This window comes from Poecile atricapillus, chromosome 4 (genome assembly GCF_030490865.1).
Source record: "Poecile atricapillus isolate bPoeAtr1 chromosome 4, bPoeAtr1.hap1, whole genome shotgun sequence".
NCBI lineage: Eukaryota > Metazoa > Chordata > Aves > Passeriformes > Paridae > Poecile > Poecile atricapillus.
The window spans coordinates 20611874-20636189 of NC_081252.1; the positions used below are offsets into that span (position 1 = coordinate 20611874).

Sequence of the window (24316 nt, forward strand, 5' to 3'; positions counted from 1 at the left end):
CGCCATTGGCCGGCGGGCCCGGCGGACCGCGGCCCCATTGGGCGCGGCGGCGCGGCGGCGTCTCCGCGGCGGTGGCGGCGGGACCGGGAGCGGGCCGAGCCAACCGGGAGCGGCGGCGGCGGCGTGCCAGCCAGTGGCGAGGGGCGATCCTCAGCGCCAATGGGAGCCGCGCCTCCAGCCCCCATTTATAGCGGGGCCGGAGGCAGCTGCCGCCTCTCCCGCTGTGCCGCGCCATGCGGCCCGGGCAGCGCCCGCCCCGCGCAGGGCGTCTGCCCGCCGAGCGGCCGCGGAGCCCAGCGGCGGCGGGAGGCGGCAGCAGCGGAGCTGTGGCCCGGCTGCCGTGAGGAGGTGGGTCCGGGGCTGCCGTCCCCGGCTGTGGAAGCCGGCTGAGCTCCCTCGGGCTGTTCCCCCGCCCTGTGGTGGCCCCTGTCCCGTGATGAGCCTCACTGCTGTTCACATCATGAGCACGCCATGATTACTGCCCTTGAGCTGAGGACAGGCGGCACCGCCGCCCCCCGCGCTGCCGGCACTGCGCCCCGGCTCCCCCCGGTCCCGGCGCCGCTAACCAGTCTCCCTCTTCCCCAGGGCCGATGGCTGCTCCCGCCCCGAGGGACACGGAGGACACGCGCGGAAAAGGCGGCTGCACATCCACACACACACTCACACACGCATCCCCACACACATACATCACCCCACACACTCACATCCCCACACACACATCCTCACACACACACTCACATCCTCACACACACACTCACGTCCCCACGCACACACCACACACCCTCCCCCCGCCGCCCCGTGCCGGGAAGGCGCGGCCCCGCCGCCGCCGCCCGGAAGCCGCGGGGCGCGCCCGGAAGGCGGTGGCGGCCGGGAGGCGGTGCCGGGGCTGCCACGTTGGAGCGGTCCGGGGACGGGTGAGCGCCGGGGACGCCGAGGTGAGGGCAGGGACGGCGAAATGCTCTGTTTTACAGCTGTTCTCCTCCGGTTCCCGTCGGAAACGGGGCGAGGGTGGCGGTCCCGCTGGCCGCGCGGGGTGCACCCGAGGCGGGGGAGCCCTAGGGACTGAAATAGGAGCCAGAAATGAGCCGCTGAGGGTATTTGGTGGCAGGGTCTGGGGAGGGTCTTCCTGCGGCTGGGTTTGTTTCGTGGGTTGAGGCAGAAAGCTGCTGTAGGGTGCTCGAGGCTTTGGTGCTGTGAGGAGAGGGTTTTTCACGGCTGTTGAAGCTTTGCCCACGTTTTCCTGTGTTATGTTCAGTGCCCGTCAGTTTCCTCTGCGTGTCGATGTTACTCTGCCAGTGGAGAGTTATTCCTCCCCTCCCCCTGGGTGTCCTCTGGAGAGGATGGCTTGGCTGTCTGTCTGTGGGGTATCTTTAGGAAAACAGTCCCTCGGGCTGCTTCTGCCAAGTCCTAATGCGGCTCCTGAATCCGTGGCAGTGCAGCCTCACCATGCACCATTTAAGCATCACCTTTCTTGGTCTTGCTTTTCAGCAAAATGAAGCTGAAGGAAATAGACCGTACTGCCATGCAGGCATGGAGCCCTGCCCAGCAGCACCCCATTTACCTGGCTACAGGTGAGTTTTTTGGGAAGCACGTGTTAGCAGACCTCGGGCTGTGTGCGGTGGCTGCCGTGGAGGGCCCATTATTGAAAGCTGTAGGAGTTGCTCTGTGTCCCGAGGGCTGGAGTGGAGTATATGTTGTGGGGCTTGGAGTGGAGCTCTTGCATTGTGCTGATGAAAACATGCTTTGCATTCTACAAGTGACAGCAAGCATCCTCTTCCTTTTGCCCGGGAAAGGTGACACCAATCCTAAGCACTGGTCACTTGTTTTTAACTTTGTTTGTGTTCTGTGCATCATCAGGGAGAAGTACTTGGCCAAAGCTTTTCATTGTTGTACTTGTTAAGAAGCACCCAAAGGGAGAACCATGGGGAGGAGAGTTGTGTGGGACTATAGCTAAGAAACAGAAGTCTTGACCCCATCTCAGGATCCTTTTTGAAAGGAGGATATTTTTGTTCCCCTTCTCGTGCTGCATTTGCAGTTACTGCTATGTATCACGGCTTTCTCACTGCCAGACGTGCTTCCTCACAGGTACATCAGCTCAGCAGCTGGATGCAACCTTCAGTACAAGTGCTTCTCTAGAAATATTTGAGTTAGACTTAGCAGATCCTTCACTGGATATGAAGAGCTGTGCCACGTTCTCCTCCTCACACAGGTAGGCAGTGTTGTAAGAGGAAAGTACAGTGTCTGGAACTGTTACATGTGGTGTGTTGGAAATGTTGCTTCCTGTGGTGTGCCTGGACTTGTTAAGGAGAGAAGCAGAAGCTCAGCACAGAAAGATGAAGGCAAGTGTGTGCAATTGATATTGTGGGTCAGTGAGCTTGGACTCCAAGCAAGCGTTCATGCTTTGACATAAACAGAAAATTTTTGAATATATGTGTGAACCCTTTATCCCAGAAAGTCTCTGGGATTCACAAGAGAGGAGAATAAAATGTGAAATTGTGAAAATAAGGTGTTAACTTTTCATATTGCACCATCCTGTTTGTATTTAAGCATTTCAGGGGGACTCCTGTAACATAACTAACTTGGGTTACGTTGTGTGTGTTGCTACAGCTGGAAAGCCAAGGTTCTGGCTGCACAGCTCCAGTTAGCTGTTAGTTCCTTGCCATGTGCTTCTCCAGACAAATAATGTTAGCATCAGAGCATCCAGTTTTTACTGCAGCAGCTCTCTGGTAGAGCTGAAAGAGTCACAACCCCTTTTTAAATGCCCTGTTCTCTGAGCAGAGCTAATGTCAACATGTCCTACTGACCTGCTTAGAGCAGGCAGGAGGCAGTGTTGGATCTCTGAGTTTTATTGTTCTACCTTGTTTTAACTGTGACTGAGATTCTTCAAGACTTGCCATTTGCTTACTGAATTTCTACAAGCACTCCTTATAGCCAGGATGCAGCACTCCTTGGAATATACCTCTCTTGACCAGCAACACAGGAATTTGACTTTGCCCCAGAAAATGCTTTAAAAAGGAGGTTGAGGGTTGGGGTTTTTTTTAATTAAAGATTAGATAGCAGTGTATATGTCAGGCTGTATTTTGGTTTGCAGCAAATGAAAAAGTTCAGGTGATTAGAACCACAAAAGATAAATCCTTAATTGCTCTCCAAGGAAAGTTTTGTGCTGCTTTTATAGAACCATACTTTATCTTGGAAAGAGTAAAGGGCAAGAGAAAAGTAATTACACAGCTAATTGCTGGGTTTTGTTCCTCACTGTTTCCTGCCTTCATTTTGGATTGTTTTAAGTTCTGTTCAGTCTTGCTGGTGATGCTTGGACAACCCTGTCAGTCATTTAATTTCTCATAAACTTGCATAGTTAGGTGCAGAAGCATAAAAATCACACCCAAGAATGGGTCTGTCTGACATCACAGACCAATTTCCATTTGTAGTTTCATTCTTTGGCGAACCCCTGCTGTAATCTCAGCACTGGCAGCCTGAACACTTGGCTGTTATGGTATTTCTCACCCAGCATATGCTCTTTGGGTAGCTTTCTGTAATATCTATCTTAGAATGCTAAAGTTGCTGCGATCTAAAGAAATTGCTTGAAGATTTTCTGGCGGTAACAAAGCAATATTACAGTGAGTGCTAAAATACCTCTGTGCCACCTTCCAGCCAATGTGGGTTTGCTTTCTGCTTGCATAAGAGCTGATAGGTGGCTGCGTCATTTTATGTAGAACATATTAATTCTTGGCATGGCTAAGTGCACAGGAATGCTGTTTTGCTTATGCAGGAAGTTGAAGGGAATTTGGGTATTTACAGATGGACACAATAGTGTTCTTAATTTCTGGAAGTATGTTTGATTCCTCTGGAGTTAGCCTGAAAGTGGGCCATGATGTGTCTGTGATGTTGACTAAACTTGCTGAGTCCCTGGTACAGCAGTCAAAACACTTGCGCATCCAAAAGCACAGATAAGGAAAAAGATGTGGAATTTTTCTAGTTTCACCTCTTTCTTCTCCTGTATGGAGCTGCTCACAGATAGCAGAGGTTTTTTTCCAGGCTGTGACTGGATGGGCTTACAGCCCTTAGTTTGATTACTTCTGTTGTTACTGGGAGCACTTACCTGATTTTGCAGCCAGGAGATTGGAGATGTTACCAGTTTGCAGGTTGTTGGTTGTGCATGTTGTGCCTCTTGTTAATGAGCAGAATTGGGACATGCCTTCCTGCTGGAAGGAGTTGTGCAGAGACTCATCCTTAGGGAGAAATGCAGGCAGTGCTTTTCTCTGACTTTAGCTGGGGTGAGCAAAAATGGGTTGTATCAACCTACGGGGAGCTGGTGGTGGATGGTTCAAGACTGTGGGGCCCTCTGTGTCTTACAGGTACCACAAGCTGATCTGGGGCCCTCACAGCATGACCTCAGGGGACAGAGTGTCTGGAGTCCTGATTGCTGGGGGTGAAAATGGAAATATCATTCTGTATGACTCAGCCAAAATCATAGATGGAGAGGCTGAGGTAATAATAGCCCAGAAAGACAAGCACACGGGACCAGTGAGAGCGCTCGATGTCAACATGTTCCAGGTTGGTTTTTCTGCTGTTAACATGCCATCAATAGAGGAGTGGCCTATCTTAACTTGTAACCTCAGATGTTTCTGCTGCTTCCCCTCCCCTGAAAAGCATGAACTATATTTGGTGTTTCAGTGTCTGCTTGTATTTAGTAGTAAAAACCTGCCCCATTAATGGCATTTCAGTAAGGGGACTGAAAGTGCCTGAGGTGTCTGCTTCGTTCCTTCCCCTCATCAGTTTACCTGGTCAATTTAGTTGATCTTTTTAGCTCTGATTATGGGTGAAGTAGAGGTGCTCTTCAGGGTGTTTTGAGTCAGTCTCTTCTCTTAGCTTCTGTGCATTGTGCCAGTCACACAGGAAGGAATTGCATGCTCTCATTCATGTTTCTGGTGAGATCAGTTTTCAGATATCTCCTTTGGGGATTGGGTAGCATCCACCTTTAAGGCCTCTAAGTACTGTTGTTTGGAAAGAGGAGACAGCAAGGAAACACAGCCATGTGGCCTCATTAGCAGAAGGGCTCTCAAAGCTGACAAGCCTTCCCACATCACCAATGAGCATTTACTTCCTTCTAGATAGTGTGTTTTTCCTTGTTGCCACCAGCTGTGTGAGAATACAGTTGGATTTGTTTCCTAAATAACACTTCTGTCCCTGCACACTTGCCTCCAGCAAGGCTGTACTGTGTTCATTGTGTCCTCCCTGAATCGCTTCCTGTCCCTTTCTGCCTGTTACGAGCTCAGGACTCGCCGGTCATCGGGCACAAAATGTGACCAAAGGTCACTTGGTGACCTTGGCTCATGTTGCTCTGCCTGGACTTTTGCATCCCAGGTGCAGGAGTGCTCTGGATGATTGCACTCACTGTGGGCAGGGCTGGACTGCCACACTGTCCAGAGCAAAGCTCTGTGGTGGCTATAACTGCAGCACTGTGTCCTCCTCTGCCCTGCCACTGTTTTCCCTGTATCTTTTCCTATATCCTGAGCTGATAGGGGAAATTTGCAGAGTCCTGCAGATCTGATGCCTCCCAGCAGCTAAGACTGGGAAGGCTGATGCTGAAAATACTCTTAATGTCTATTAATGTTTCTTACAGACTAATCTGGTGGCCTCTGGTGCTAATGAGTCTGAAATCTATATCTGGGACTTGAACAACTTTGCTACACCAATGACACCAGGAGTGAAGACACAGGTACCAGATTTGTGTTAATTAAATTCTCCAGAGCAGACTCATGAAAAAAGATGCAAGGCAGTTAAGTGAGAGCTGATTGAAATTTGCAGTTTTAAAGCAGTCTCAAAGGCATGGAGGGAGGGGGAGGCCTCTTGAAGTCTCACTTGTATAGTGGCTGTGTATAGGGATGACTGGATGCTGCTGCCCTTGTAGCCCCTGGAGAGGAGTGTCCTGGCTGTGCCTGTAAGGGCAAGTGTACACGGGTCCATGCACTGAGTGGTGTGCTCTGCTTCCCCTGCAGCAACCCTGGATATGCTGTCTTTTTTATCCACAACAGACATGCAGTTTTGGCTTGCTGCACAGGCCAGCCAGGTCTTTATGTGGCAATTCTTTGTGAAGAAACTATATTTGGCTAGGGAAAGCTGTAGTGCCCCCTTAATTTTTGGGAAATGTTGCATTTTATCAAGCAGCAAGAACAGTCTCAGGTTAAGCTCCTTTTCAAATATCATAGCTATTGCATGTCTTTTAGTCTTCCTTTGCATGTTTCACTGCATGAATCTGAAGATGGTGAAGGTGCAGGGAGAAAAATAGGAGAAAGATAAAAAGCAGCTACTGAGAAGTCAGATGATGAGGCAGTGGGTTTTGCCTTGGTGGGTTTCAGGGAGTGGTTTAATTGCTATACTCAAGGTCCAGTGTTTAGCCTGTGTCTCTTGAAGATGATCTATGGGGAAAAACAATAGTCTTTTGTGCTTTTTGCCTTGTGAAGGAACTGGAAGAATGGGAGGAAGTTGTTTCAATGCAAGTACACTTCTGTTGCTGTTAAAAAATTCCACTGAAGTGCATGCTTACTGGAAAATGGGTTTATTACTGCATGATAATTTAGAGACAAAAAAGTGTGCAAATGGGATGGGAAGAATTTAAAGCTTTTTAATTTAAACTCTGATTTAATTTAGATTTAGTTTAAACTTTCATCCCCAAAGGGTTTGGTTACTTTGTTTAGTTCAAGTCATTTATTAACATGTAGACACTTGAGAGGATGCTCACCTTAGAAATCCCTATAAAAAACTTTTTATGTCTAATAGTGATTTTTTTAGGCTGGGATATCTTTTAGTTCATATGTATAATGACAACAAGAAATAATAGGGCAACAAGAGCTGGGTTAATACTGCTTTTAAGTTTTGGTCCAAAAATAAACATTGGAGGGAATAAAAGGAAAAAAACATGGAATTTCTCCAAGCAAACTTTTTTTCTTTTTTTCCTAAATAAAAACCTAATAGTCCATGACAAAAGAGCAGTTCCTATGTACTTTCGTGGAGTAATTTTCTGTCCTAGAGTTTTGCTTAGACTTGTGTTAATATAATGTTTATTTATGTTTTTGTATATACATTATATATGTAATATAATGTATATTAATGTTAATTAAATAATGTGTAGTACTGTAAAGCAGAAAATAACTTCACAGAGAAATTTTAGCAGCCTCTAAGTCAGTGTTTTCAGGTGCTGTACACTACAGCACGTGTAGAAAGGAGTCCAGAACACACCCAGTACACGGGGCACTCTCCTTGCAGATTTCTCACTTAGCAAGTCCTGAAAATAGCAGGGTTTGAGTCTCCAGCGTGGCGGGGTTGTGACGGGCTGTGTTGTGTGTGCGGCAGCCTCTGGAGGACATCAGCTGCATTGCATGGAACAGGCAAGTCCAGCACATCCTGGCATCTGCCAGCCCCAGTGGCCGAGCCACCGTGTGGGATCTCAGGAAGAATGAGCCCATCATCAAAGTCAGTGACCACAACAACAGGGTGAGTTCTCTCCTGCAACTGCTGGGGTGCTTGCAGAGAGGTGTAGGGGTGACTCTTGGTACCCCTTCTTAAGTGACACAGGTAGTGGTGCCTGGCCCAGTTTGCTCTTGAGAGTATTTTTATGCAAGAGGGATTGTCAGCATTATAAATTAAAATAGCCAGATGCAGACTGAAGCAAGGCAAGGCACTCAGATGTCCTGTCAGAGTGATGATTTAATTTTGAGAAAGCACTTATTGATCTGTTTGGGACTACCACAGAAGGATTTTTATTGATTTAGCCACAGAGAAGTATGGCATTGAGCAGGTTACAGGGGTGCTGCCTCCTATAGCTGTAGCCACCATGCCACCCCTTCAGGCAGTGTGAATGTAAAAAAGAGTCTGTTCAACTCGTGGAGAGTGACATATTTGTATAATTTTGTATTATTTTAAATAGACTATTTCTATAACAAACTCCAAAGATACAGCAAGAGTTAAAAATGAAACTTAGAAGTGGGTGGTTGTGAAGTAGCTCTTTCCTCAGTGTATTATTTTGATAAACTCTGCAACTTTCAGTGTTTTCTGTGTTTGCTGCCTGACATAACAGCAGCACAGTAGGCTGTCTTCATCATGTGATGGTAGTCCTGTGATGCAGTGTTCTTATGACAATAACCTCTGCCTAGTGTTGGCTTTTATTAAAATATAAATAAAAATAGTAGAGGAAAAGGTTTATTTGGTGAGCTTTAGTGTATTCTCACATTAAGACATAGGACTGTGGAAAAAGTCAGAGCAGTGTCATCTCTCTGAGAGGACCTTGGGAAACTTCAATGAAAGTCTCCTCATTCACAGGAATAAGGAGAATATCCCAGTCTGAATGCAGTCAGAAATAATGCCTGGAAACAGCTGCAATTTCCCTTGCAGTGTTGTTTTATCATGCACATAGACATATTTGGTCTAGTTTTCTTTTCCCTTTAGTGCTGCTCAGTTATGTGATGCTTTGGCCCAATGTCACCCCTCAGATGCACTGCTCAGGCTTGGCATGGCATCCTGAAGTTGCCACCCAGATGGTTTTGGCCTCAGAGGATGACAGGCTGCCTGTTATTCAGATGTGGGACCTAAGATTTGCCTCCTCACCACTTCGTGTTCTAGAAAGTCACACAAGGTACGAGTCTTGCACAGCTCCGTGGTGTTTGCACTGTTGGTGACTGTCCCAGTTTCTGCATCTCCTTTCCTGCTGTTCCCTGTGAAGGAAGGCTCCCTTGCTGGCGGCAATTTCAGCAGCAGGCAGCGCTGTACACCGGTTTGCTGACCAGCCAGCCCTGTGCCATGAAAGACTTGCCTTTTTGGAGCTTGGCACTCTGAAGGAAACAGGCCCCAAATTAAATAAATGAACAAACCCACCAGGCTGCTGAAACAGTGAAGCTACTAGTTTGCTTCTAAGTTTTTTTAAGAAGAGGAAGCTAGAAGGAAGAAAGAATTAGTAGTAGTTGATTTTGGCTGAATAATGTACTAAAGGTACACCCAGGCACATCTCCTCATGTGTGGATTTGCACAGTTTCTGTGCCACTCAGTCCCCTAAATGCCTTAATTTGGGGTATAGTGGGTGATTTTGTTAAATTCTTGTCCCTCCTGCATTGTTGGTGAAACTTTCCTTATTGAACAAATCCAATGCTTGATTTAAGAAGGGAGAGTGTGGCTTCTGCCAAAACTGCTGGCAATGAGTTCTGCTGACTTGAATGTCTTGCTAATAAAAAGCTGAAAAACTTCCTAGTCACTGACCTTACCAATGGGTTTGCACACTGGATATTAGTGACGCTGCAGGCAAACAAACCATATTGTTACTAATGCCCAGGTTCTCCCATGTGACTATTGCATTTAATTTTCAGATGCAGTGGCTGCATCTTTATACCTTTTCATGCAGAAAATAGAAAAACATCTATTTCAACAAAACAAGGGCTGACAACATTGAAAAATTCCTCCTCCTGTAAGAGGAAGGGGTGGAGAGGGCATTTTGATGTGGGATGTAGAACCTCTAAATAAAATGCTTTATTTATCACCATTTTGCTTTTACATTAAGTGTTGTTTTTTTTTATTGTGGCTTTTCATGCAGGGGTATATTGGCCATTGCTTGGAGTATGGCAGATCCAGAACTGCTACTTAGCTGTGGGAAGGATGCTAAAATTCTCTGCTCCAACCCTAACACAGGCGAGGTATTGTATGCATACCACTTTAAAAAACGTGAAAATGTCTGTTCAGAGGTGGCACTTGCAAAACACATGTTCCTGTGCTTGCATTCCTAGGAGTGATGCTTCTGTGGGATGTTGCTCCCTATCCTTTTTGTCCTTGCATTTGTCCTTGCAGCTTCTCTTACTGAGCAGTGATGTCCCCATTCATTGTAAGAGATGGAAGTGGCTCCACTTAAAACTCAGTATATGCTACTCTTTTGTTTTGGGTCCAGTGTGGCTGGATCATTGTTGCAATTGCCTTTTTCCTTCTATAAGAACTTCATCCAGACAGTAGGATGTTTTTTGTAGGTTGTCACAGTAGTGGCAGATCAGTGAGAGCCACTCAAATGTGTTCCCACCCTACCCTTTTGGGCCTGGGCATACCTTTCAAAGAGAATGCAGGTCTGTTTTTCAGGCAGTGTTTATCCCTAGACCAGGAGAAAGGCTTCAGACATGCTGGAGGTCTCCTTGTCTCCAGTGGGCAATAATTGTGGAGTGGGAAGTGTTTCTAAAATTCAGACACTGGCCCAAAAGTGTACCGTGTCAGATGAGTTATCTGAGCTGGATCCTGTGCTGTTACAAAGTTTTTACATGTGGTTGAATCATGCTGCATGTTTTTATTAAAATATAAAAAAATATATATTTTTTATTAAAAGTAAAAAACAGTTCCTCGGGAGACAGCATTTTGCTGACAGTTAGAATTTTGTTCTTGGAGTTTCTCCTGGTTTTTCTCCAGGTTTCTTCCTGCTGTAATGGGGAGGTTGTCTGTTCCAGGACACAAGAGGCTGTCTGGCCAGGGTGCAGGTTTTACCCTTTCCTGTTTTCCTGTGAAAACAGACTTCCTCCATGTAGTGCGTGGCGGTACCCAAATCAGCTCTGAATAAGCTAGCATGAATGCCAGCAGCTCACAGCTCTCAGTGGGACAGCACAGGCATGCCCCACTGGCATAATTTGTCCTATGTGGATTAAACAGAAGATTTAATGGGAGGAGAAGGGGGTGAAGCGGTGGTGTGTGATAATCTGCTGTTTGGAGATCTGGGTTTGCCCCCTGTTAGTGTGTATGGTGATGTGGAGGCTGCTGGGGAGCAGGAAGAGCACACCAGTCTTGGGGCACACAGGAATATTGTTGCTATTGGGCAGGGTGCTCTGTGAAATCTCTGATTGTTTGGGCTTGGTTTTGCTCCCCAGGTGCTGTACGAGCTGCCCACAAACACCCAGTGGTGCTTTGACATCCAGTGGTGCCCGAGGAACCCAGCTGTGCTGTCTGCCGCCTCCTTCGACGGGCGCATCAGTGTCTACTCCATCATGGGCGGCAGCACCGATGGCTTGAGGCAGAAGCAAGTTGACCAGGTGTTGAAAATTGTTCAGCTAAGAATAGGGATGGAGGTGGGGGAGGGAACAAAATATGGGAAGTCTTCAGTGGCTGTCTGCAGCCCATAAATAAATGTTTAGTTTATTAGAGAAATGTCAATTCTGGTTTTTCCCCCTTTTTTTATCAAAGCTTTCCTCGTCTTTTGGGAACCTCGATCCATTTGGCACAGGCCAGCCCCTACCTCCCCTGCAGCTTCCCCAGCAGACTGCCCCACAGAGTGTGGTGATGCCTCTGAAGAAACCACCCAAGTGGATCCGGCGACCCATGGGAGCTTCCTTCTCGGTAAGGAGGAGACAGGGATGGGTGCGGCTGGCCAGGCAGGTAGGGAAACAGTGCTGGCATCTGCTAAACCCCTTAGGAAGGGAGGAGTTTAGTGTGGTGCTCCACCTTAGGAGATCTTCATTTGTCATCACAGTGGGAGATGCTCATGGCAGCTTCCAGACAGGGCATTGGGGACAGCAAAAGCCAAAAATGCTTGGGAAAAAGGAACTTTGCTGGGAGACATTTGTTTGTGTTTTGGCATTAGGGCTTTGCTTTTGTTTCTGTGCAGTAGAGTAAATAAAAAAGAGTAAAAAAAAAAAATATTAGAGTAAATAAATATACATGGGGGAGGAATGGGAGCCAGGAGTGACACCAAATTGAGCAAGTATCTGAGACTTCATAGCTGCAAGCTGCACTCATGTGAGTCAGTGTGGTGGAGAATACTCAGGTTAGCTTTGGTCAAGGTAGCAGGAGTTGCTGTAGCAACACAAGGCTGGGTTCCTCCATGGCTGGTTGATTTACAGAGGAGCCAGCTGAGGGGATGGCAAGCTCTGCTTTTTGTAGTCATCTGCTCCTTGGCTCTGCTTTTGGCTTTTTTTCTAAACCCACAGGCCATTTATTTACGAACTTCTGGAGATTTTAGGCTGTCCATTTGAATTTGATTTCTCTGCTGCAGTACATCTCAATTTTCAGCATCATATGTCTGCTTATTCATGATCTGATGCACAAACTAAATGCAATTTTCTCCTGTCAAAGAGAAGTGATGTTGCCTAGCCACTGACTGATGTGTCATTTTATGATGTTGTTTATTCCCTTATTTGTCCTGGTTTCCTAAGAGCCAGGTGTCAGTCTTTTCCCTGGCTAGGCTTTTGCATTTTTCTAATGCAGGTATTACTGGACTGGCCCTTGTAAATTAATTTTGAACTATAGAATGAAATAATATCATAAGCCCCTCCTAATTATTTTCTTGTGTTGATTCTATCTCTTCAAATGTTGTCACAACTTCCTGCCTGTCTGCCTATCTGTCAGTAGAGTTTCAACTGCTAAGCAGCCTGGCAAGAGCAGGGCAGACATCATGCTTGAGGATTTATTTAATGATGCATAGGTTTCTTTGGCAATTGCATTGCAATATCATGAGATACTCCAGTGATGCAGGGTACTGTATAGACCCACAGCTCTAGCTCTCAGTTTCTGGTCTGTCTTTTGTCTGAGAAAAAAACAGGCACAGGAATGGCTGTGCTTATAAATCTTTTTTAATGTGAACCTACTTATCAAACAAGCTCCTTACATGCGTAGAAATGGGGGGTGGGGGGAACAAATGAATGAGCAGATGTCAGGAGTGTTCAGTTACTGGACAATAATAATATATATATTTAAAATACATTCCCATACATACTTCTCTGCTGTATACTTGTATTTTCACATACTGCATGTGTGCTTCAATTCCAGTTTGGAGGCAAGCTAGTGACGTTTGAGAATTCCAAGTCTTCGCAGCAGCCAGGCATGGAGCAGCAGCAGCAACATCCCCACGTATACGTGAGCCAGGTTGTCACGGAGAAGGAGTTCCTGGCCCGCTCAAACCAGCTGCAGGAGGCTGTGCAATCCGAGGGCTTTGTCAGCTACTGCCAGAAGAAAATCGACATGGCCCTGGCTGACTTCGAGAGGAATGTGTGGGCCTTCTTAAAGGTAACAGGGTGACAACCCTTCACGAGTTCCCCACAGACTGGGAAAGCCAGGGCGTGGTTCCTTCTGCACATTTAGCTGAAGAGGTGCTGGGAACCAAAAGCTGCAGGCTGTGGGAATAGTGCCCATAAGTGTATCACTGGAGGGGGGCCCACCAGAAGAGAGAGAGGATCCTCAGGACCAGGGGTGTTTGTGCGGTTTGTGAGGAGTCATGGCAAAGCCAAGGTGTGGATGAGGGTATCCCATGGTTTTTGATATTCCCCATCAGCACATATTTGTACAGGGAGCTGGTGAGAAGGATTAAAGCTTTGGGATAGCTTTTGATGGGCTTTTCACTGCTCACTCTAACCATTTAGAGGTTTCCAAGTGAAGCAGATAAACAGATTGTTCACCTACAATAACCAGATGGAAGCCTTGCCCACTTCATCAAGTGCGCAAGTCACTGAAGATTTTTGCATTTCTCATTATTACATTCAGTCTACTCAGCTACTAAATCTCAGTGGGTCATTCATGCCAGTGAGGGAGAAAATGAAAAACTGTGAATTGCAATGTAGTCTTTAACTTTTTAAAGGTGAACTTCGAAGAAGATTCACGTGTTAAATACCTCGAGCTCTTAGGATACAGGAAGGATGATCTGAGGAAGAAGGTAAATGTGTGATATGTGAGATAACTTCTGAGTAATTTCAGAATTCTTACAGAAAACAGTTTGCTCTGTTGTGTTTTTTCATTAGTTTTGTCTTCTTGTAATATGGATGTTCAGTGGAAGTGTCAGAGCAGGCAACAGACTTCAGAGCTGTGTCTGCATCTGACTGTCCATTGTTGGTGTGAAATTCTCACTCATCAAGAAACTTTGATATTTATTGATTCAGGCTATTTGTGTTAACTTTGCTGTGTGACATCCTTCTACTCAAGCATTGTGGAATGGGGTCTGCTTTTAGCCTTTCTAGTTGAAGAACATGTAAGCAGTTTGCATGAACTAGGAAAACCTGGGATAGTCTTTTTTTGTTTGTGGGAGACGTCATTCGTTTTTGAAGGAAAAAGAAAAAAAAACAAGCTCAAAGGTCCTTTGGAAAAGCAAAATTTGGATTACCAGGCAGAAATCTGCACATCATTGTAGACCTTTCTTCCCAGTTGGAAGATTTTTACTCAGTGTTACAGGGAGTTACCTGCTGTGCCTTTTGGCTTTGTTATTTTCAGTTGTCTACCCAGGAATTATCTAGTATTTCTTCAGTTCTGTTTCAGTGGATTTTAACATTTGACTCATTTTCATTATATCAAACTAATGTTTTATTTTCAAAGATTGGCTCCACTAATGTGTCATTGTGCTCACAAATTGAATGTCCTTCAGGGCAAAATTAATATGACTATGGAAAAAAACCCCATGGTTTTGATAACAGTTTGTCCTCAGCTTCTAAATATTTGTGCAAAGGCAAGCACAGCAAGGGTAATCCTGTTTTTGAAAAGCAGCTTTCAATTAGAAAAATCCAGATGAAATTTAGTAGTGGTTCTGCAGAGTGGCCTCATGAAATTAAAGCCCCACTGCTTGCTTATGCTCTGGGTTTGATATGCCCTGTGCATGGGGAGAAGTTGAGAGAATGGGCAGAGCTGAACTGGGTGGCCTGGGATGCTGGGCCTATCCCATTGTTTCAGTATTTAGGAAACAGATGAGAGGAGCTGTAAGGTCCTGTTTTTATGTAGCTGTTTTCTGAAACATTCCACATAGAAGTTGAGCTCATGTTTTTTTCAGTGTCAAGAAAAGCAGCACAGTACAGCTCATCTGAAAGTTTGTGATGCCCAGATGGAAAGCTCACTAAATCACAACTTGGTTTTCCTATTATTGATAGCATTAGGAAAGAAAAAACAGGGATCACAGATTTCCGCTTCTTGTAATAAGCTGTTAAGAACATGGGAAAGGGTGGGCTATAGTTTTAAAACCCGTGTTTCTCATGCAAGCCAAGTCCAGGATTTCTCATTTTTACTGTAAACCAGTGATTAAAAAAGAAAGAGAAAACCGTCTCCAGCAATTTAAGCTCAACTCTTTACACAAACCAGCCTACAAGGGTAAAATAAAGCCTACAATATGAAAACCAGTAGATAATTTTTAGAGCAATGTGAAAACCAGGCTCCCTGATGATGAAATAATGTAGAAACTCTATACATAAAATTGCTGGTTTTGAGAGCCGTAATTGAATCTGGAGTCATGATTTGCTTTGCAAAGCAGTAGAAGCTGGGCACTTTAACTTTTTTTTTTTTTTAACCTTGGAAAATCCTACAGCCAAGTGCCTGATGTGCTTGAACCCACACCTTCCTGACAGGCTCTCTGTTCCACAGAGATTGTCACTGCTTTATTTTCCCTGACCAGAGCAGACAGAGGGTTTTGTCCTTCATGTTCTGATACTGCTTTTACTTCTGTGGTTTCCAGCAGCTTTAGTGAGGTTTGAGGCCCTTGAGTTAACAATTAAAAGTTTAAAGGCATAGGGCAGCTGTTGTTTTCATCAGAGCTTGGGGTGCAGGAATCTTAGCAGTAAATACATCACCAGGCTGGAAAAGAAAATGCCTTTAGTTTTATGTTAAAATGTTTAATTTTATGCTAACTGTTGTGCAAGCAACATAGTAGCTACACGTGCCAGTTTTGCACTCTGAGCTTTTGGTGCCTCTTTAAAAGGGTACTTATTTAAATCTTGTTTTCTAGATCACATCTGCTCTGAATAAAGAAGGTCTTGCAGATGGTGTCTTGGGAGAGGTAAGCAAGCACATGTATGTAACTCTGCGGTTAGTTTTATAATGCCATGTAATTTGTAAAGGAAGAATCATTTTTCTTTAACTTAATAGCTGTGACAAAGTAAGTCACAAATAATCCAACATGTAGCAGGTTCCTACATTTAGTAGGATGAAGGTATTATTTAAAAAAAAACCAATTCTTTTCCATTCAGATGTTCCCCTCCTTTTCCAGTGAAGGGCTCCCAGTCACAGGTTTTAATATGGGGTCTCATTGATGTCCCTCTACCTTTCCTTGCTGCCCACTGTAGCACTTTGTGCTGCCTGTGAGGTGGGGCAGAGCCTTGCTGCCTGGCACCTGATTTCAAGAGCAGCACCTTCATCAGGCTTTAAAGACAGCAGGACTGAGAGTGTGATCCTGTAACTTTTCCTGCAAGAGTGGTAACTACAGTTCAGGCAGTGCCCACTGTAATTGCAGTGGCCTGTCTTACAGCAGCACTGCAGTGCTTTTGTGTGACAGGCAGTTCAGAGTCATCTGTAGCTGCCTCATGGGGCAGAAAGCTCTTGTTGCATGTTTTGAGGCAGCTAAGATGAAAACAGCACAAGGTACTGTGTCATGGCAGAGAGCAAGGAAATGGGGCCTCTACCCTGTTGGTGACGCTCAAGCATACATTGCCAACGCATTTCTGTGACTTTCAGTCTGGTTCTAACTATTGGTTGGTGGAAAGGTGACTGTACTCTGCAATGCCAAGTATTTCTGCCTGTTGCTGGTGTTTTTTTATGGCATCTTCTTTCTGCTGAAGGCTCCTACAGAACCTGATGGATCTGTGCCAAACGAGGGGGATGAAGGCCAGACTACAGAGGAACAGTTCTTGGGAGAGGTATCTGTTGCCCTCTAGGCTAACCCTGTTGACCTCCTCTGTATTTGCTTTGTTCCTTTTAACAGCATTTCATTCTGTTGTCTTTTCTTGCTGCTTAGTATACACAGAAATACAAAAAATTATTTATAATGGTAAAACTGGAGTCTTGTTGAGATTTTTTTTCATCTGCTTCAGGCAGTATGTTCAGGTTTATTACAGGCAGTTTGTGCTCAATCATGTCAGCACTTGGGATCCTATACCATTTGAGCAGCGTTGTTTTTCAGTGCTGTGTTTTTCATATGTGGACAGGTCTCTAATTAGCACTAAGGACCCAACCTCTGCCTTGTGAGGTGTCACTAGCACTGAAAATAGTGTACTACTGTGTGAACAGGCCAACTTCATTCTTCCCCTTTCCCTCAGTCTCCCTTTTGGATGAGAATTTGGGCTGGTAGCTGTGCTTCCTGTGCTTGGTGCCTGTCTGCAGCTGTCTGTGGAGATGGGAACAGTGGTTTAAGGCTCATGCATGTTGGGGTGGTGCACTTGACTCCACATAATAAACAGCCAACAGGCACTGTTGACACTAAAAAAAAGACACTAAAATCAGAGTGTTCTCCTTGGGTTAGGTCTTTGATTTCTTGTTAATTCTTTAGGCTCTGTAGTGGCAGACATGTCTGACAGTGTAAGGGTTTTGCTGTACGCAGTCATGAAGGTATTGGATGTCTCATAATGAATGTCTCTTCTAGGAGAGAATTCACAGCCAAACATGACCTTAGCTTACCTTAGTATTTGTGGACCTGGCCTGAAGCCACTGGTGATGCATCAGGGTGTGCTGTCACATATAAAGTAACTAGATGGGCACATTATTCCTGTGCTAGTCACAACATGCTCTCAACCGATACCAAATGCACATCCCGTGTTCTCTGACAACAAAATAATTTCCCAGATGCTGCATCCTTTTCACGAGCCAAACATAAAGCTTGTTTCAGACTTGCTTCCCTGTCCAAATGAATGGCTTTGGTCTACTGTGTCCTTCAGTTTAGCTGAACAAGCAGGGTGTTCCTGAACTCCCTTCACATACTGGAGCAATCGCTTGTGTCAGAGGAGGTGGTTTGTGGGTCAGGTTCTGCACTCCGCTTAGCCTGTGCTGTGAAAATTGATGGTGAAGAGAGACTTCCCTTTTGATACCATTTTTTATTATTGAAATGTTTTGTTTGAAATCCCCACATCTAGGTACTTGCACAAAGTGGTCTCTGTCTTAATTCTGGGGGATTTTTATAAAAAAAGCAGCCTCTGTCTGCTGGGCACTCCTGTACAGAGTGCTGCATTGGAGTTCTCTGTTGAAAATTAAGCTTGTGTTCATGTGTAATTCACTTAATTAAACTGGGGTGTATGTCTAGTGCAGAGGGTTTCAAGGATGAGCTAAAATCCAGAGTGGAGCAGAGTGGAACCTAGGTAGCATTAATAATAGACTGTTCTTGGTAGGGGTAAAGCTGAAAGGGAAGGAAAGAAAAGGCTTCAGATTTTCTCATTGTAGCTGTAGCTTTGCTCGGAGGGGTTGTGTGTATATGGGTACAGATGCAAGTTGGTACCCAGGATGCAGGTGTCTGGCTGCTGGTACTTGTGAGATAAAGGAAGTTTAATTGGTAAAACAACGAAAAACAAGGAATTAATTCACTACTTCCCATGAACAGGCAGGTTTTTATCCCTAAGAAAGCTGAGCCCCATCACGTGTAACAGTGACTTAGGAAGACAAACGCCCCTCTTTCAAAATCATCCCCCTTTCTTTTTCCTCCAGTTTTATATTATGCTGAACATGATGTTACACAGCCTGGAATATCCCTGAGGTCAGCTTGGGGTCAGCTGGTCTGGTTGTGTCTCATCCCAACTTCCCATGCACTCCCCACTTCCTAACTGGAGGAGGTGCAGTAGGAGAAGTAGAAAAGGCCTCCATGCTGTACAAGTGCTGCTCAGCAAAAGTGACAACACTTCTGTATTATCAACACTGTTTCCAGGACAAATCACACCAGCCCCATACTGGCTACTGTGAAGAAAAGTAACTTTACCTCTGCCCAAACTGGCGCACAGGGATAACCTTCCCTTCTAAGATAATGGTCTCTGAGGTAGTCTGAAGTTCTAAATTTAACTTGCAGTGCAAGAGGCACATGGTATTAAAATGTGTGTATTTTCAAAGTGTTTACATAGTCTCAGAAATTATGCTTTTCCTTTCTCTTAGACGCTGAAGGACCATAAAAAAGAAACTGAAGATTTGAGATCTGCAAAGACAACATTTAACATTTCTGTCAGTGGAGGTACAAAAAAACCTTGATATTGATTTCACTGTATGTACTATTATTTGTAAGTTCTGGTGTTGATACTGGTGTTGCAGGCAAATTCTGTACAGATTGTGAAGGATTGTAATTACTTGCCCCTAACGGCATTCTCACACAACCTCAAGGCACTTGAAAATACAGCTTTTTTAAGAAAGGAAGGAAGCTATACAGCAGTTGTGTACCTCATTGCTGACATGCAGGTGCTCTGAGTGATTTCTGATACAAAAGAAGACACGCTTGGTCAGGCATGAAGTGCTGTTTATACAGAAACTCCCAGGGGATCTTAAGTAACACAGAAGCCACTGACCCCTGTCGAGGTTTGACTTTTTATGGCACTATTCAGGTAGTTGTTTTAGCGGCCATTTAGACTTCTAGGAACTCACTCTGTCACGAGGTAAGTAATGCTTGACAGTGCCCCTGTGGCATGGCTGTGCCCTTGTGTGTTTGAGGCTGGAGGTGAAGGTGAGCACCCTTGTAAGTACTTAGCCGGGAGTGGGCTGGTTTGCTGACAGCTGTGCCAGCGTTGTGGTCGGACAGTGTCACCTGCTGCTGCATCTCTCAGTGGCTTTTGTGGCAGCATTTGGAAGTGCACCCCTATCTCGTTGCAGATGTGGATGGGCTGATCACACAGGCTCTGCTGACAGGGAACTTTGAAAGTGCAGTGGATCTGTGCCTGCACGACAACCGCATGGCTGATGCCATCATCCTGGCCATCGCCGGTGGGCAGGAGCTGCTCTCCCGCACACAGGAGAAGTACTTCGCCAAGATGAGGAGCAAAATTACCAGGGTATGTGTTTTCAGGTCAGAAGTAACATACATATGCCTTTGGCAACTCCCTTTTTCACCTTAAATTTTTTCCTGCCATTTTATAGATTTATTTCTGGTGGATGTTAGTAAGTGTTCAAGTTGGTAAGATCTTGGAGCAGGATTTCTGTTACTCTTTTTTAATGCTTTGATAAGGGGAGAAGAGGCACACCACCTGAATGTCAGTACACAAGAGTATTCTTTATCCCATCTCCAGTGTCTCTGAGTTGGATATACACAAATAGATTCTCAACAATAAAGACAAATACCTTAAGCAGGGCACATTTCAGTCTGCTGTTCTGTCACGTTTTTCACATGTGACCCGTGCTCAGGGCCAGCAGCATGATGTTGATTTCTGCCCATGATCAGTCTTCACAGATTTTGCTGATGCTTTGTTTTACTGCATGCACAGAAGAGAGAGCAAAGTGTGCCCAGGGTAGATTAATCACCCTTTGTCTAGGAGACAGCATGTTATGGCCAGCTGGTTATTGTTATTTTCAGCTATTTGCAGTGCTAGAGGTTGCTGATGCTGCTTGTGCAAATCTTTCTTTTTTACTACCAAGATGGGAAAGTAGTGACAGGAGGCTGAAACACGAGGAGTGGCTTTAAAAGAATAATTGGTTTAGCAAGGGTGGCAGCTTTTAGAGAAATTTCTTCACTGTAGTTCATCCTTTGGGAAAAGGTGTTTTTATGAAGAGCTGACCAGTTATCTGTGCCTATGCTGACAGGCAAACACTGACCTTGTAGCTAGGATCTTGCATTTGTTGTTCAGGTGTGTTTTTTTCTCTTCTGGTCCCAAACTGCACACATACTGCTTGTTCAGCTGTTTCTGAGCTTGAAGTCTTGGCGTGAGAAGGGCTTTGTTCACTACAGAGCAGCACAGCTGCCAAGTCTGTCTTTTGTCCAAAGCAAAATAACTGGAGGCAGAGTTTTAGAAGGATGAAACTGGAATTTCATTCTGAGGGCTGTGCAGAGGCAGCCTGGGTGGGTGGGTGGGTGGAGGGTAGGGATACTACAGACAGCTCAGGTTGATGTTGCTGCCAACTTGCTGCTTCCTTTATGGTGCCTTTTCAATAGCCCCTCGCTGGTCAGCTTGAGACCAAAAGCTTAAAGCCGGATGAAACAGTTTAACAAGCAAAATTCACGCTTCTCCCTGGGAATTGTGTAGAAGACTTTATAGCTAAATACTTGGTAGGTTATCTTTGCAAAAATAGTGCCAAAAACCATTTGGAACAGCTTGTGGAGATTTGTGTATTCTTTTCTTGTACATTTTGTTGCAAGAATAATTGGCCTCTGCCTGTTCTCTCAGCTTGTTTTGTGATTTTTTTTCTCTTTAAGTAAAATGTGCTCTTGTACTGTAGGTACTGCACTGCAGTTCAATCATGACCCTGGATACAGTGGGGATGAGTACACTGGAACAGATCCAAATTATCCTGTGTATTATTCGGAGGAAATCCTACCAAGATCCTAACTGTGGTCTCTCTCCTGCTCTAGCTTATCACTGCAGTTGTAACAAAGAACTGGAAAGAGATTGTGGAGTCTTGTGACCTGCAGAATTGGAGAGAGGCTTTGGCTGCTGTGCTCACTTATGCCAGGCCAGACGAGTTTACAGCCCTTTGCGGTAAGGATACTTCACAGACTGCATAGTTCCAGAGCAGTGTCATGGCTTGCTCCTTGGCCAGTTGCTTCCCCAGCTTCAGCATTGTTCAGGAGGCATACCCAGAGTGATTTACCAGCATCTTTGTTCTTATTTTATCTAGATCTCCTGGGCAGCAGGCTGGAGAATGAGGGAGACAGCATTCTGCAGACACAAGCTTGCCTCTGTTACATCTGTGCTGGCAATGTGGATAAACTTGTTGCTTGTTGGACCAAAGTTCAGGATGGAAACAGCCCTTTGTCCCTTCAGGTTGGTAATTCTTTTAAGGTGTTGGAAATAACAGACTGCAGTCATTTGGCTCTTAAATCAGAGTATCTGGTATAGAACTTTGCTGTCCAATGTACATCAGGATTCAAGCCTTTCCTTTCTGGAAAGATAACACACAAATATGATACTGGAAAATGTGTTGGGAAGTACAGTGGCTCTTGTGCTTGCCTTGCTTTTTGGGTAATGGTACTAAAAAAAAATAATTGTAGTACTTAGGGTTTTGGTAAAGAAGGGTCTTTCAGTGCTTGCATCTTTCGTGGTTAGGAAATACTTGTACTTTTCTACTTTTGGAAGTTGAGGAGAGGAAATCAATAGAATTTGATTTAAATCTGGAGAGACAGTTGTAGGAAGGTTCTCATGAGAACCCTCTTCTCCAGGGATTTGCACATATAAAGCTTGGTTTCCAGCAGTGAAATACATTGCTTATAGCAGGTATCTTGGAGGAATAGGGTTGATGAGTGGAATGAAGCAGTAATGGAATAATTTATTTTATAATACAGTGTTAGTTTCTTCCATCTGTTAAAGACCTTTGAAGAGTCAGTTTTAGAAAGTACTTACTTGATGATGCTGTGAGACTCTTGTTTTGTTAATTGAAGGAATTGATGTGTATCTGAGTTTTGCTTCATGTCATTAACTCTCTGAATTATCAAAATAATTTGATTTTGAGGGCTTTATTTACAGATTTACCTTCAGTTTGAATTTGCATTTTGATTGCATGGCTTTGGTTTCTCAGGCGGTAGAATTGGAAAATATTGTTGAAGTCCTAATTAGGTGGCTTATTTACTATGATAGTGGCAATAGAAGCTGTTGGTTTGGGGTTTTTTTCACTTGCCTTTATGGAAGTGCTGATTTGTAGGGAAAAACTAATGTTTAGAAAACAATCTTTATTAGTTAATGTATGTTTGAAATCTTTTATGTGGTACACTCTTACTAAATGTCTCGGAATATTTCAAAAAGGTCTTTAATTTTGGCAAATGAATATTTGTAGTATCCTTCAGTATAAATACCGTAAGAAAACTGAACAGAAAATGTTCCTATAATTTAGGGCTATAAGGAAACCCAATCAAGATGAGCTCTGGTGTTGGGGTATGTGCAAGGAAGGCAAGATACAGAGTGTTTCTGGTGAATATCAGGCAAGCCATTTGATGCAGTTCCCGATTTTCCCCAGCCAGCTCCCAGCACTGAGCCAAGAGCGGGCTGTTCCCAGAAAGCAGCGCAGTCTGGGATACATCTGGAGAGCTTAAAGCTCTATGGCACAGGCTGTCAAGGGAAGAGGACAAGGGAGAGGGCTTTTGTGTGGTTTCCAAAAGGGGTTTATTCCATGGAAGGCTCCAGGGATGAAAGACAAACTGGTTGTGCAGGAGGTTATGTACCGGGGAGGTCTCAGGGGGAGGAGGGTACAATCTTTAACCAATAGGGAAAACACAGGGGAGGATCACAGGGCGGGATTCACAATATACAAACCAATGGGGAGCACAGAGGGCGGGGAACAGATCAAACAAACCAATGGGGCTTCCAATATTAGGGGCTTTCCAAGGCAGGGGGCTGGGATAAGGTGGGATTGACAACTCAGCAAGGGGAGGAACAGAGAACATTCTATAACAAGGGATCGTTCTTAGGGAAGATGGATAGCTAAAGGTGGGGGTATAGCTTAGGCTAAACCAACAAAGCAGGGTGGAAACAGAACAGACTGTTAGGTACAAAAATGCATTGCAACAACCATTTTGTTGTAACAACCAGAAAACGACAGACAATTCTTCCAAGGGAGTTTTTATATCCTTTTAAGATGGATGAGAGCTGACTTACTAAAACCCTGTGAACATGCAGCAGGTGGCACTACTAGTGGTGACAGGTGATGTTGTCTGCTTGCTTTGAGGCTGTCACCAGGTAATTTTATGAAGCCATCCACTTGGTGGACATGCTGAGTGGTGATAGGGCCCTGAAATCCTGTCTAATAAGAGCAGTTCTTTTGAGCTCTGCTGTTAGAAGCTGCTTGGTGGGTGGTTGCAGTTCCATCCTCTGGGAACAGCCATGCCTTTGGTGCAGCTGTGGTGTTGGGGAAATCTACACTTGGCTTGGGCTCCCCACTGGGTGAGAGGGGTCCTGCCTGGGACAGTCTTTAGTCAGGGCCTACTTCACTTTGTTGTTCTCACTTGTGGGTGAGTTTTTCCCCTCCTGGTCTTTCAGGATTTAATAGAGAAGGTCGTGATCCTGCGCAAAGCCGTGCAGCTCACACAGGCTGTGGACCCGAATGCCATGGGTGCCCTCTTGGCCGAGAAGATGAGCCAGTATGCCAACCTCCTGGCTGCTCAGGGAAGCCTGGCTGCAGCACTGACCTTCCTCCCTGCCAACACCAACCAGGTATGGGGCCTTCAGGCACTTTGTTCCCTCTCTGCCTGTGAACAGGTGTGCTTCAAGCACAGGTCTCTGCGTGGTTCAGTTTGGCATCAGGACTGCCACTTGATGTGCACCTTGGAATGTGAGTCAGGCTGTTCCCCTCTCCCTGCACTGGCCTTGCTGAGCTGGCAGACGTGCACAGACTTCTGCTCCCTCTTGTTTCACACCCTTGTGCCTGCAGCCAGTCACAGTCAAAGGGTGTCCCTCCTGCAAGCCAGACATGGCAAATGAAATTACATCAACATTTGGTTGTTCTCTTCTGACTTCCCATC

The 24316-nt window shown here is 45.2% G+C and overlaps 1 protein-coding gene across 12 annotated transcripts in view; it reads left to right on the forward strand.

Moving 5' to 3' along the window:
• The first annotated feature begins 203 nt into the window (after positions 1-203).
• Positions 204-24316, forward strand: part of SEC31A (SEC31 homolog A, COPII coat complex component) — a 40913-nt gene continuing 16800 nt past the window's right edge. For 6 of the 12 annotated variants that reach the window (XM_058838144.1, XM_058838145.1, XM_058838147.1 and 3 more), the window contains exons 1-20: positions 204-348; positions 586-935; positions 1489-1571; positions 2086-2209; positions 4356-4554; positions 5624-5719; positions 7354-7494; positions 8490-8632; positions 9581-9680; positions 10884-11045; positions 11197-11349; positions 12778-13014; positions 13583-13657; positions 15704-15754; positions 16533-16610; positions 18823-18898; positions 19528-19706; positions 21218-21344; positions 21484-21629; positions 23835-24008. In XM_058838144.1, coding sequence (XP_058694127.1) covers positions 1493-1571; positions 2086-2209; positions 4356-4554; positions 5624-5719; positions 7354-7494; positions 8490-8632; positions 9581-9680; positions 10884-11045; positions 11197-11349; positions 12778-13014; positions 13583-13657; positions 15704-15754; positions 16533-16610; positions 18823-18898; positions 19528-19706; positions 21218-21344; positions 21484-21629; positions 23835-24008 — 2340 coding nt within the window. In that variant the 5' untranslated portion in view covers positions 204-348; positions 586-935; positions 1489-1492. The remainder of the gene's footprint in view (positions 349-585; positions 936-1488; positions 1572-2085; positions 2210-4355; positions 4555-5623; positions 5720-7353; positions 7495-8489; positions 8633-9580; positions 9681-10883; positions 11046-11196; positions 11350-12777; positions 13015-13582; positions 13658-15703; positions 15755-16532; positions 16611-18822; positions 18899-19527; positions 19707-21217; positions 21345-21483; positions 21630-23834; positions 24009-24316) is intronic. The other 6 variants (XM_058838148.1, XM_058838151.1, XM_058838152.1 and 3 more) reach the window with 1 other exon arrangement.